The sequence below is a fragment of the Eptatretus burgeri genome, chromosome 3 (genome assembly GCF_056783735.1).
Source record: "Eptatretus burgeri isolate ZD-2024b chromosome 3, Ebu_testis_v1, whole genome shotgun sequence".
NCBI classification, from domain to species: domain Eukaryota; kingdom Metazoa; phylum Chordata; class Myxini; order Myxiniformes; family Myxinidae; genus Eptatretus; species Eptatretus burgeri.
Window position 1 is genome coordinate 67,060,497 of NC_140963.1, and position 15,000 is coordinate 67,075,496.

Sequence of the window (15,000 nt, forward strand, 5' to 3'; positions counted from 1 at the left end):
AATAACTTAATTAATACATTATTATTTTCTCTCACAGGAAATTGTGTCTGAAATACGAAATGAAAATACTGCTTTTGCTACAACTTGGGGGGAAATTGTTGGCTTGGTTGAAGACCTTGAGTGGGATGACTTTGGTGTTCCTTGGAACTCTCTGTCTTGTATGGAACTAAACCTTCAAGTTGATGAACTGGATTCAAACCTCTTATCTATTGAGGTAAGATTTTTTATTTTCCTATTTTCAAACTTTGATTGAAGCATACTCATTTAATAATTAAATAACTTAATTAATACATTATTATTTTCTCTCACAGGAAATTGTGTCTGAAATACGAAATGAAAATACTGCTTTTGCTACAACTTGGGGCGAAATTGTTGGCTTGGTTGAAGACCTTATGAGCGACCAAGACCCACAGAACGAGTTCGTCCTTGATGACCCAACCAAAGAGTTATACCTTGGAGACCAGCAAAATCCTGAAAAAGAGTTTTACAGCAATAGTACTCATTGTGAGTTATCAAGACAATACCCACTGAACAAGTTATACCTTGATGAGCCAGAATACAAGTTTTACCTTGGAGACTCACAAATTTTGAAAAAATCAAGAAATGAGTTCTGCCTTGATGGTTTAAATAACTACCTTGGAGACTCAGGAAAAGGGTTCTGCCAAGATGGTTCTAAATATGGGGCCTACCTTGGAGACTCACAAATTTTGAAAAAATCAGTAAATGAGTTCTGCCTTGATGGTTTAAATAACTACCTTGGAGACTCAGGAAAAGGGTTCTGCCAAGATGGTTCTAAATATGGGGCCTACCTTGGAGACTCACAAATTTTGAAAAAATCAGTAAATGAGTTCTGCCTTGATGGTTTAAATAACTACCTTGGAGACTCAGGAAAAGGGTTCAGCCAAGATGGTTCTAAATATGGGTCCTACCTTGGAGACTCACAAATTTTGAAAAAATCAGTAAATGAGTTATCCTTAAGAGACTTTGTAAGTTGGTTTTACTTTGAATACTTGAAATGTGGGTTCTGGATTGATAACTCACAATGTGATACATATCTTGGAAACTCAACGGGAATGTGGTTATACCTTGAAGACTTGGAAAGTTGGGTTTATGTTGGACACTTGAAACTTTTTTGGGGGCTTTTATTTATTTATTTATTATTATTATTATTATTTTATTTATTTATATTTTGGAGACTTTTGGAGTTGCTATCACTCTTTGGGATCTAAACCTATCGATGTAGTTCTTTGTCGGATGGTGCTTGATGGGAGCAAGATCAAGAAAGTTCTGGGAAGAAAGTGCAGGCTTACTCCCCCTTTTTACGTCATCAAACCTGAAAGCCTGAAAAGACAGAATTGGAAGAAGAGAAAAAAAAACAAAAAATATACATTGTTCGTTCTGGGAAGAAAGTGCAGGCTTACTCCCCCTTTCTACGTCATCAAACCTGAAAGCCTTAAAAGACAGAATTGGAAGAAGAGAAAAAAAAAAAAAAAAAACGTAAAATATATATATATATATATATATATATATATATATATATATATATATATATATATGTGGAAATCTCATTTTGAAAAAGACATTGTGTTGGGCGAGGATTGAGTTAGGGTTGAGATTTTGAATGTGAGGGTTGGGACACACACACATACACATCAACAAACAAAAGTTAAGCCTTGACTATTCAGTTGAGGATTCTGTGTTTGGGGTTCACAGATCTAAGAACGTCCCCCTTGACACACATTATATACTGTTATACACCTCGGACTTGGCCCTCGAGTGTCCACAACGGTGTATAGTAGGAGGGAGTGAAGCGCCAACCTATTGCTCCCATTGCGCACACACACACACAAACAAAAGTTAAACCTTGACTATTCAGTTGAGGATTCTGTGTTTAGGGTTCACAGATCTAAGAACGTCCCCCTTGACACACATTATATCCTGTAATACACCTCGGACTTGTCCCTCTAGTGTCCACAAAGGTGTATTATCTGCTTAGTTTTGTCTTTTGTAATTCCTGTGAATAAAATGAACCTAAAATCTCTTCCCCTTCCAAATCATATATTTTATAAGTCCAAGGAACTGTATCTATTACATCAACAATTTTAAAAAGTTCTTTCGTCCATCGTTCAGTAAAACCCTTTTCAAAATGAGATTTCCACCTATATATTCTTACGATATCACCAACTTTGAACTTAGGTTTTCTGACATTAATCTCTTTTTCATATTTTAATTTTGTAAATGTTTCTGATGGCTTCATATTCGTTGACGTGTGAATCGTGTCATTATACTTATCCACAATATCCTGAATAAAAGATAACCATTGTTGTGAACCGAGTTGTGTGAATTTTTTATATCGTCTCTCTTTTAAGGTACGATTAAAACGTTCAACAACAACTGCCTTCCCTTCATTAAAGGTACTGTATAATGTAATACTGTTATTTTTTAGAAAATTCATAAATGTCTTGTTATAAAACTCTCTACCCTCATCAGTCCACAATTTCTTCGGTTTTCTCTTACTTTTATTAAATATCTGTTGAAAAGCTAACAGAAGAGTATTACCTGTTTTGTTTTTTAAAGGGACAACCCACGCATATCTACTCCTCAAATCAATAACGGTTAAAGCATACTTGTACCCCTTATCATTATTGAGTTCAATCAAATCAGCAGACCAGATATAATCAACTTCCTTGGAATAAACTTTCCTTCTCTGAAACTTTGTGAATATTGGTTTATGTAATTCATCAGCTAATTGCTCTTCAGTCTTAATGGCATCATTAGAGCCTATAAGTTTTTTGAATTTCCAAGTCCAAGTTTCAATTTAGCACTAATCATCTTCTTCACGATGAACCTATCAACTTTTTCTCTCAAGGTTGGATTTTGTATCAGAGACAAATTATACAACATTTCTCTATCGGCTTCATGCTTTTCTTCCAACGTTGTGGTATTCCCATAATCAATATCGTGTCTCATGCACACTTCATCAACTCTATTGATTGGTTTACTCCAGGATTTAGGATTGTCTGCCTCATCTAATCTTTTATCCAAGTTTGTGCCTGGACCACAGAAAGAATACCCTGGAAGATGTAATTCCCCTGGTATTCCAGTAGTTGTAAATTTACTTCCTGATAAAAACTTTTGTATATCTCCTCCGAGTTTGTGTTTGGAGATAAATTGATTTTTTTTGAACCACACACCGAACATATACCTTTTTGTATAACCCTGTTATTTTTACTTTTAATATATGAAATATTTTTAGTATTAGTTTTCTTTTTACATTTGAGACAATAACTCATTTATTTATGAGAAAAATTTCTGCAGAGTGCAAAAACCTTTTTAGTTTCCAACATGCACATTTGAATCTTAATTTTTAAAACATAAAGAATCCTTAGAAATGCCTTCACTCTCTCCTCCATTTATTTAAGAAAAAACTTGAATTAAAATGAATAGCTTGACGATGCTAATAGTTTTGTTGAAAGTATTGCAAATAGACTTGTTAATTCTTTGTATTCCTTCCTGGTGGGATAAGTTATTTTCTTTAATACCTCTATTCTTTTTTGAATCTCACTGGTTTCCATATTTTGATATTTATTCATTCTCTCTCTTTCCTCCCTCTCTCTCTTCTCTCTTTCCTCCCTCTCTCTATTCTCTCTTTCCTCCTTCTCTCTCTCCTCCTTCTCCTTTTCCTCCTCTTCCCTCTCTTCTTCAACTCCTTCCTCATCCCTTACTATACTTGAATCGTTTACACCCCATAGAATATTATACATATATTCATCAGGATTTCTTGTTATTCCTGTATCCAAAATAATTTTTTTTACAACAGGAAACCAATAAAATTTCTTTTGAATTTCTAAAAGAGCCTTACCTTTTCTTAACCTTATAATTTTTTCATTATTTAACATTCTAATTAAATCTAAAGTTGTCGGTTTATCAACATCAGCATTATGCCAATCTTTTATTGAAAATACCTCATTCTTATGTTGTAGAACATATTTATTAAAATACCGAATACCCTATTCTTGAAGGTATTCTTGAACACAGAAATGATAATTTTCTTGAAGCCTTCTTGCTGTCATTTATGTATTAGAAATATATGTTAGAATAATATTATGGCACGAAACACCTCCCCATCTTCCCATAGTCAAATCATTTTGTATTTCCTTACTTATTATATATAATCCTGTTTTTTCTGTTTTCATGAGATAAACAAGGGCAAAACCATTATTATATTTACCCTAATTAAATTCTTTTATTTGTTGTTTACTAATCGTGGCTCCACAAAACTCATTCTCGATACCAAGGGGATAATATTCTTCCTTACGAGACTGATTTAATTGTTCCAGGTCTTCGAGGTTAATTTTAAATGACCAATTATACCCTAAATCATTCATATCATACCCCCATTGTTCTATTCTCATACAAACGATACGCCCTTCTTTTTAAAAATTTATTTTAATTCGAACTGTGAATTCTGTATGACCTGGAGATAATATCAACACTTCTGTATCTTTAGAATACACAGCCGTTTTATTTAAGTATATATATTGTGATAAATCGCTTAATCTCACCAAGTCATTCGCGTCAGTCGGGCTTGGATAATTTTTTAATTTATAAGCATTTTTCATGTTAATATTTTTGTTTATATTATATTTATGTCGTTCAGCCTGTGCCTTTGTGTAATAATTTGATAAATCAATATCCAGTTCTTGAGATACACCAAAGATAGAACCATCTTTACCAACATAAGTCATTTATATTAGATTAAAAATAATATCATAAAATTTTTTATTTTTGTTGAGTTGAAATAACACATATAGACATAATTGACCACAACACTTGGAATTTAATTCTTGGACTTGAAATGTTTGATAAACACCATTCTGTAAGAATTTTATGACTTCAACAGGTGGTGGAAGACCAAAACTATCAAAATAATATTTGTCTTGACTATTAAAAATACAAACCCAATGAGAACCGTTCCCATCATTATCTTCTAAGTTCATAATAATATTCTTTGTATGTTTCGACACATTTGTTAATTCATCTCTCATACAAATAACCACATTATGAATTTTTAATTTCTTACAATATTTGGCAAGTTGTAAATTTGATGTTGTATTCTTTCCAAATTCTTTCAACCACTCATCAATGCTCATTTATTTATTAGAAAGATATAATCCATTACCTCTTTTCGTTAATTTTACACCTGCTTGTGCTATAGAAGAAAGCATATCTCCAACTAACAATCTCGCTTTATCAGGCAGACCTTCAAGTTTTTCAGCAAAATCTACAATTACACCACTTCCACTAATTTGTTTCTCCAACTCTTTGTTATGTCTTTCCAATTCTTTTTGAGCCTGGAGTTGAGCCTTCCTTTCGTTGGCAGTTTTGACCGCTGTTGAAATACCACCCGTCAATGCTCCAACCGCACTTAAACCAGCAAATAAAGGAATTAGAAATGGGAGAAATCCTCCACTCGTCTCTCTTATTGAATATTTTTTCAACATTGGTTTTGTCATTTTAATTTTAAGTGAGCCAGTGTCATTCAAGATTTTAACCTGTTCTCTTGTGAGCAAAACATCAATTCTTACTGCTCCTTTTCTCTGAATTGTATTAACGTTAATCGTACAAGGCTTTTGATTTTGAACACAAGATGATAGTTTATGAAGATTGATTTGATTAACATATACCCCAGTTGGTACTTTGCCACTCATTTATTTAACAAAAAAATTATGTGAGACTAATCATCACACCATTATCTGTATTAATCTGCAATTCTGTTTCTTCCAAAAGCAAACAATATGTATCAACTTCTTCACTCTCTCCTCTTTCAATGTATAGGGAAGTATCCACTCGATTAGACTTTATAGTTTCTTTTTGAGCGCTCAGGTCAAACGTATAGATTGTATACAAACTTTTAAATGCTGTCATATCCAAAATAGGTTCTTTATTTCCATTACTTTCACACACCTTTTGGTAAGACTTGTATGCTTCAGCAAAATCATTTTTTTCCCAATTAATTTCCAATCTATCTCGTGGATAAAATGTTCCATCTAGAGAAACGCGAAGTTGTTTCACCTTAGCATTATCACTCAATGCATTATTCTTATCAGTCGCAGTATCACCATCTGGCTTTTTAAAAATCATCCACAGATATCGTGGCTTTCCTTCCAGAACACCCAAATTCCACGTGTAAGTAGTTTGATTGAGTTTAACGTGTTGACATCTTCTTTTGAGGTATGATACACTGAGTCGTTTCTTTGAGTTAAGTCTTCGATTCAACATCTCTTCTGTTTTAAGATTAGGAGTATATTCACTGATATACCAACTCATCTCCTCAATTACAAATTTATTCTGATCACCAAAAGCATTACCAACACCAAAAAGCAATCTATTTTCATTATCATTCCTTTGTAGTTGAAATCTAATTTTAAGACCATACAGAACTTTATCATAATCACAAAATCCAAATATACCTTTAAGAGGAACTGCCACAGTAAAACTATTTTCTGCTTTTGTATCATCATTATACATTCCTTTCCTTTGAATATATCCAGGGTCTGTGTTTGTTCCCGTTGACATATCAGGAATAAAACCTTCGACAGACCCCTTTCCCATTCTATCACTGAATGTATAGAGTGTAAATTTCATCATTTCAGATACAGCAGAGACATAATCAACCGCTTCAACTTCTTGTGTTCCAATATACAATCGCACACTATCAAACATTTTCCAGAAGAAATCATTTACAAGTGTAGCGTTTGTGTTATTCCCAGCCTTAGTGAATTTAAATTTACACAACAAGAAACTTTCGGAGAGATTCAAATAGGTTTGTTGATTATTTATTTCAAAACTTTTTGTACCATTTGTATTCCAGTCTGTTCCAGTTATTGCATTTACCTTGAAGTAATCTTCTTTTTTAGTGGAGTTTGAGATAATAATAGTATCATCCAAATCATAGATACTATCAATTGCTTCCATACTTGTATTTATTTAGGAAAAAAGATGTTAAAACTTTTGAAACCCTGATCTAAGTATTTGAATTATTTTCTGTCGTTCTTGGGGGGACAACTGAGTTTTACCTTTCTTAATTTCTTTTATTGCTTGTAATTTATGAGATTCTTTCTGAGCATCTTTTATACTCTTTACAGCACCTGCTACATTTCCCACAGCAGAAGCAGTTGAACCAATTAGATCTTTATGTTTAAGAATAGTTGAACCAATACCCATGAGAGTATCAATTATCCCATCTCCTCTAAATTGATGTCCGACACCCCTTTGTCTCTTAGGTTTATAGTATCCTCTACCAAGATACATACCTTCACCCTTGTAGTACGGGGAAAGGAACATCCCATCCCCTGTAATTATTTTATATTTTCCCAACTCGTGCTTCCTCACAATAACCATCGTATTTATTTATTGAAAAACTTCACGTAGGTGAATTCTGATGGATATAACTTCTCCATTAAAAGAAATCACACGATTATCTTGGTCGGTTATCCTAAAATTTACTCTGTGTATGGTTTTTCCTGACACAGGTAGATAAACCAAATTTTTAGGCTCCATATTGAATTTATAACCAATTGGGGTTGAGTATGCGCTGAATGAAAATATTGTATTTGTTTTTAATCCATCATTATAAGCACCATCAATCAAATCACAGTGAATTAACACCGAATTTATTCCTGAGGATATTTGAATGACATTATCACTGTAAAACGTCCCATTAGTTTCAATCTTTTTTGAGGAGAAACCTAATAACTCTCTAAATGAATTATCAATTGTGAAATCAACCTTGTAGTTATTTTTTACTTTAATCGTTGATTTTGAAGTATGTTTTTGAATGTTCATAACAATATTTTTTGGTTCATCACCCTGTTCTTTCATAAGACGAGCAATTTCGGAAGATATTTGAGAAATCTCGTATGCTCCGGGTGAGACCGTTATCGTTTTGTATCCACTTCCCGGATTATAACTAAACTTGTCATTTTTCTCGGTTATATTAAATAAGGTATTATAAGTCTCCATGGACAATAAAGATGCCTCATATTCTTTTGTTGTGTCAAGTTGTAGTGGGTATGGGAATGAAGATGTGTGGTCGCTTGTTGTGAAATTAAAACTCAGGATTGTGCTTCTCATCTTATTTAATATGAGATAAAATGTCTTTATATTGAGATTTATTAATTATTTTCATGTTCATCAACTGGTCTAAAATGGCTGATGCTTCATTAAAACAATTGTTATTTCCAGCCTTCTTACTGCCGAACAACAATAACAGTCTATTAACTAATTGCGATGGGTCATTTGGAAGAAAACTAATACCTGAACCAAGGATACTTAAAGCCTGAATAATGTGTTTCTCCTTCTCATTCTTCCTACTTTTACCAGAAAGAATAACCTTATAATTTAGAGTGTTCAGCAAATCAATATATACTCTATCATCATTATTTTCCATATCCAATGGTTTATCAATATACTTTGATTCATCCCTCACAGTTGAACCTTGTCTTCCATCTTTTGTGAGAAGAAACATTAATCTCGGAGTTAGTTTAACAGGGGGTTGAGCAGAACTTAAGAACCTTAATTCATCATTAAATATCAATACCTTTTCTTGAACAAGATGAAATATTGCTGGTTGTTCTGTTGGAATGAGTCCTGCTTTGGTTTTTGAATCCGCTGAATATTCATTGTTTTGAACAGCATTCACAATATAATCAGGGGTTGATTAATCTCTTCCAGTTGTTGAAATAAACCTTCATCATGTTCTAATTCTCCAATATGCTCTAATTCTTCCTCCGTCATTTGACTGAAATCTTTTAACATTTGAAGCTTTCTAGGAGTATATTCTACTGTGGGAACTGTGGAAACATCTTTCATTTTTTCTTGGGAAGTTTTTAAAAGTGGTTTAAAAAATTTCTCTTGTTTTTTTTCAAATGCTTCTTCGCCCGTTAGTTTCTGTCTGCGTTTCTTCTTTATGTCTTCCTGTTGTTTTACAACTTTTGAAACCAACTCTTGATGTTCCTTAAATCTTCTTGCTCTTTCTTTTGTATCCATTTATTTATTGTAAAATATCATTTAATGAATTGTAAAGATCAACAGGGAAATTTTCCTTTTCTTCATCATTCAAGTAGATGTGTTCAAATAAATCCTTTTCTTTAAATATTTCATCAAATTCTATATTAACATTAATGCGAGTTGTAATTTCTTCTTCACTAATCCTTGCATCTCTGCTTTTCATACGTTTGCGTTGAGTTTCTTCATCAACATCAAAACCAAATGATAAAATCTTCACTCCGCTCAGATATTTAATAATTTGTCTCGTTCCTTCTGGATTAGTTTCTAATATCCCAACACCACCAGATTTTAGTTTCTTTAACTCACTCTTACAATGTGAATATTTTGTTGTACCAAGAGAAACCTCCTCAAATATTTGTCCTTCATTCCTCAATCGCATATGTTCCTCCACTGAAATATAGTGATAATCTTCACCTTTTACTTCTCCAGGTCTTATTGCTCTAGTTGTTGTTGATACAATGCGTATCACGGGGTGTTTTTAAGTAAATTTACAATATTCTCATTTGTACTACACAAGAACCTTGATTTATGAAAGTTTTTTCCAGAAGCAGATTTACCCACAAGATTTATAATAATAGTTGTCATTTATATATGTAATTGTTTATAAAACAAAAAATATATCCCTTAATATCTCATCTTGTTTCACAACAATATATTTATATTTTTCAGTCGTGTGCTTCATATAATCCTCAAATTTCTTTTTACGACATAATGTAGAACAATTATCTCTCCAAAAATTATTGATATCTATTGAATTTAACTTGAATAAAATAAAAGTATTAGCATTGTTTCTGATGGAACGACGAGGAAGTTGAAAGTACGATTGACTAAGATAAATACAATTACAAGAAGAATGTCTCCCTCTTGTGTAGTAGCTGTCCATTACCGTTTGGTTTCTCTCATTAACACAATCATCAAAGATAACGAGGTTCTTTCTTGATTTATCCAAATCTTGGGGAGACGGTATATCATCCGTATTATCACTAAGAATACAAGTTATAAGATTTGATTTCTTTTTACATCTCTGTGTATCACAAAATAGTTGAATTATATCTTCAATGTTATAATCATTTAGGTTTTTTTGACGTTTAAATAAACCTATTATATCTTCTTTTTGAAGACCAGCATTAAAACCTTGTGAGAGTGGTTGATACTCTGGTTGAAAACTCGACTTTGTGAAAATTATTAAATTATCATAATCTAAAAAGTTGGGAGTGAGGAGCATTTTTAAAAGTAAGCAGGTTTTTCCACATCCACTTGAACCAACTATGAGACATCTTAATGAATTTGGGAGATTTTTATGGTTGTTAAATTTTATCTTATTTTCCCAAATAGGTAAAAAATCATTCATTTATATATTTGAAAAACAGGTTATTTAATTTATTATTAGCTTTTTTAGAAACTCTATATTTTATCCTAAGTTCAGGTTTAATTTCAAGATAATCCATTATTTTATTTATACAATATCTTGTGTTGATATTTCCCTGAAAATTACATCCATGAATAATATACAACAACAATCCTTTGAACATTTCTCTTATACGTTCAGTTTCTTCCCTTGTAAGGAAAGGTGTGTTATCATCCTCATACTTTACATTCATTTCTCTAATCAATCTTGTAAAGTAATTCATTTTTGGTGTAAATCTAAAAGAATTATTTTCCTTTTTATATTTTTTATTATCATTAATTAGAAGATAATCACAGAATATACATTGTTTATAGGCTTTTGACTCTGTGTTTAATCCCCGTCTTTCACACGCAGGACAATTCTCAAATTTGTCATATGGAGAATCAGGAAAGTCTAGCATATTTATAAAGTAAAACTTTACTTACACTGAAATTCATCTATACTTTCAGTTGTATATTACCATCGATATCGATATACTTTTTTTCATTATCAGATTCAACGACAACATTTTTTATATTAAAGGTAATTTTAAAATTATCGTTAACTACTATTGAACGAAATGTCATTTCACCTGATATATTAACATCCTTTATTTCATCAAGATTTACATCTTTAGGGTTGTTGAAAAAAATACAAATTTCTCCTTGCATATTACAGATGGTCTTATCTTTTCTTTCTAAAGCTTCATCCATAAGGTTTTTGTTCTTTGATACTTTTTCTTGTTTCATTGCTTTTTCTAGTTTTGAATATATTACTAGAAGGAGAGGAGAAACTTTTGTTAGAGATACTTTAATTGATGTTCTACCAGGTATACGAAAATCCCTTCCACTGAAGGAAATTGAAGAACTCATATTATTTACCATAATAGTTTTTATCCAATAGTTGTTATATTTATCTTTGTTCAATTTTACATCCTTGACATATTTCTCAGTATCTTTAACAGATGAAGAGATTGATTGAAACTTGTCTTTTGTGTCTTGAAACATTGTATTTATTAAGTGAAAAAGTTGGAGGATAAAATGTTTTTAAGCACAGATTCACCTATAAATTAAACGAAATTTTCATCAAGAAAATTTTAGTTTAAGCAAAGTTTTATTCTATAAATATGGTGAATACAACGTACTGCGATGTTTGTAATCACGAATATAAACATTATAGAAAACACCTCCGAACCAACAAACACACATTTAATCTATTTCATCAAATATCTCCTCTTGAGTTGGAAAGAAAACATTGTGATATCTGTTCAAAGGATGTTTTGAAGAGTAGTTATAATCAACATCTTCAATCACAAAAACACAAGAAAAATGAGTTTAAAGTAAAGGGAGACTATTATATTAAAAACACTGATGAGGCATTTAAAGGGCATATAAAAATAAGGATTTTTCAATTTGGAGAACCCGGTCCATCATCAATAGCTTTATCAATTGAAATAGTGAAACCCGATGTTGAAAAATTTATTAAAAAGATATTAAAAGAAATAAAAACTTTAAAGTTTTATATGGGAGTGAAAATGAATATGAAAAGACAAGATGAAGAACAAACTCCTTATATGAGAACAGATCTTCATTTTATAACATCATTTCAAGATTTTTTGAATAGTGGGGTTTATGAAGAACTATCAAGACAAGAGGAGGATGTTGATAATACAGTGGTAGGAAGTGGATTCAATATTAAAAAAATCATCTTTTTAGATATACACATTCTAAAATCAAACCCTCTTAAAGCTTCTTCTTATATTGAATTACCAAAAGAAATAAAACTAAAGAAGGCAGTTGTTAATATTAAGAACAATGATAATAAATGTTTTCTCTGGTCTGTTCTTGCTCACTTACATCCACCAAAATGTAATTCAGAAAGAGTAAAACAATATATGAAATATGAGAATACCTTGGACATTAAAGATTTTAAATTCCCAATGCCATTAACAGATATTCCTAAATTTGAGAAAAAGAATAATCTTTCTATTAATGTATATGGATTAACGGATACAAACAAAGTTCAAATATTAAAAATTTCAAACAACTATAAAAATGAAGAAACACACATTGACCTTTTATATTTTAGTGTTGGAAAGAATTCACATTACACATACATCAATAATTTATCAAGATTAATCTCTTCTCAGGTATTCAGAACAGCAAACAAAATATATCCTTGTAAGCGATGTCTTAATTCATTTCATACAAAAGAACGATTAGAACAACATTCAAAATATTGTAGTAATCATAAATCAGCTGTAATTACAATGCCTAAACCTGGTGAAAAGATTTATTTTGAAGATTATAATAAATCTATCATGCACCCATTTGTGATATACGCTGATTTTGAATGTATCCTTGAAAAGATAAATACTGCTTCTCCTAATCCAAAAGAACCATATACAAATAAATATCAAAAACATATTCCTTGTGGTTTCTGTTATTATATCAAATCATCTGTTGGAGAAAAGTATAACAAACTTGAACATTATCGTGGAAAAAATGCTTCACAAGAGTTTGTAAAACGATTAGAAAAGGATTGTATAAGACTCACTAAATTAATGAAAGAAACAAATGAACCGATGAAATTAACCAAAGAAGAAAAATTAGAATTTAGAATGAACAATATCTGTCATATTTGTGAGGGGGAAATTAAGGAGTCTAAAGTTAGAGACCATTGTCATCTTACTGGTAAATATAGAGGTCCCGCTCATTCCTGTTGTAATCTTAATTATAAATTACCTTCTTTTATTCCAGTCTTTCTTCACAACAGCGCCAACTATGATACACATCTATTTATAAATGAACTTTCAAAAACACCAGGGAATATTTCTGCTATAACAAACACAAGTCAAAAGTATATTTCATTTTCAAAAATGATATTCACAAAACCTTTAACTCGTATTAGGTTTTTAGATTCTTACAAGTTTATGGGAACACCACTAGCCTACCTCGCATCAAATCTAAGCTCCACGGACTCTTTTCCAAATCTTAATTCATTCTTTCCAAAAGAGGAAATTCTCACTCAAGAGGAAATTCAGATTAAAGAGAGAATTCAAAGTAAAGAGGAAATTCTAACTGAAGATGAAATTCTAATTATAAAGAAAATTCGAACTAAAGAGGAAATTCAGATTAAAGATGAAATTCTGATTAAAGAAGGAATTCTTACGAGAGAGGAAATTCAAACAAGGAATGAAATTCAAAGTAAAGAGAAAATTCTTACAAGTAAGGGAATTTATCCTTATGATTATATGGATTCATTTATGAGATTTAAAGAAACACAACTTCCTTCAAAAGAAAGTTTCTATAATAACCTTTATGAAGAAGAGATAAGTGATGAGGAATATAAACACGCACAAGAAATATGGAAAATATTTAAGATAAAGAACCTTGGAGAATATCATGATTTATATCTAAAAACAGATGTTTTATTGTTAGCTGATGTGTTTGAGGCTTTTAGAACACTCTGTCATAATAAAAATTGTTATGGATTAGACCCTGCCCACTATTTCACAGCTCCTGGTTTAGCTTGGAGTGCAATGTTGAAAATGACAAAACAAGATAGAGATTTAATCAGTGATGTTGATATGCTTTTGATGATTGAGAAGTCCAAGAGAGGTGGAATATCACAAGTATGTTCAAAAAGATATGCTAAAGCAAATAATAAATATCTCCCAAATTATGATAGTGAAAAAGATAGTAATTATTTGATGTATTTTGATGCTAATAATTTGTATGGATGGGCAATGTCTCAATCTCTACCTTATGGTAAATTAGAGTGGGTGGAAGAAAAGGATTATGAAAAGGCTTTGATGAATATTGTTATTTCTTCTCAAGAGGAATTGAATGACGAAGAAGAAGGTTATTATTTTGAAGTTGATTTGAGGTACCCGAGTGATCTTCATAATAAGCATAAAGATCTTCCTTTTGCATGTGAGAAAGAAACTCCAAAGAAAGAATGGTTAAGTGATTATCATAAAAGTTTTAATATTAAAGGTAAATCAACAGAAAAGTTATTAACAACATTCTATGATAAAGAGGGATATGTTTTGCATCAGAGAAGCTTAAAACAGTTTTTGAGAGAAGGATTGAGAGTAGCTAAAATTCATAGAGTTTTAAAATTTAAACAAAGTCCTTGGGTGAAAAAGTATATTCAATTCAATACAGATATGAGAGCAAATACAAAAGTAAAATTTGAAGGGGACTTTTATAAATTAATGAATAATGCTGTATTTGGAAAGACTATGGAAAATGTTAGAAACAGGCAAAACATTAGATTCGCAACATCTTGGAAAGAAGCTTCGAGATTGATAAATAAACCAAGTTTTGAGAGAGAAGAGGTTTTTTCAGAGAACTTTTCTGCAATTCATATGAAAAAGGAAAGTATTGTAATGGATAAACCAATTTATATTGGAACAGCAGTTCTTGATTTATCAAAGATATTGATGTATGATTATTTGTATAATGACTTAAAGAAAGAGTATGGTGAAAATGTTTCATTGTTGTATATGGATACTGATAGTTTTATCCTAGATATAA

General features: G+C 31.2%; 2 protein-coding genes across 10 annotated transcripts in view; one reads left to right on the plus strand and one right to left on the minus strand.

Annotated features, from left to right (window-relative positions):
- LOC147030106 (uncharacterized) overlaps positions 1–1,505 on the plus strand; it is a 2,402-nt gene extending 897 nt beyond the window's left edge. The window contains exons 2-3 of the mRNA XM_085873807.1: positions 38–214; positions 312–1,505. Coding sequence (XP_085729933.1) covers positions 38–214; positions 312–1,229 — 1,095 coding nt within the window. The 3' untranslated portion in view covers positions 1,230–1,505. The remainder of the gene's footprint in view (positions 1–37; positions 215–311) is intronic.
- TEX10 (testis expressed 10) overlaps positions 1–15,000 on the minus strand; it is a 250,399-nt gene that overhangs the window by 106,759 nt on the left and 128,640 nt on the right. The gene's annotated exons all lie outside the window — the stretch shown is intronic.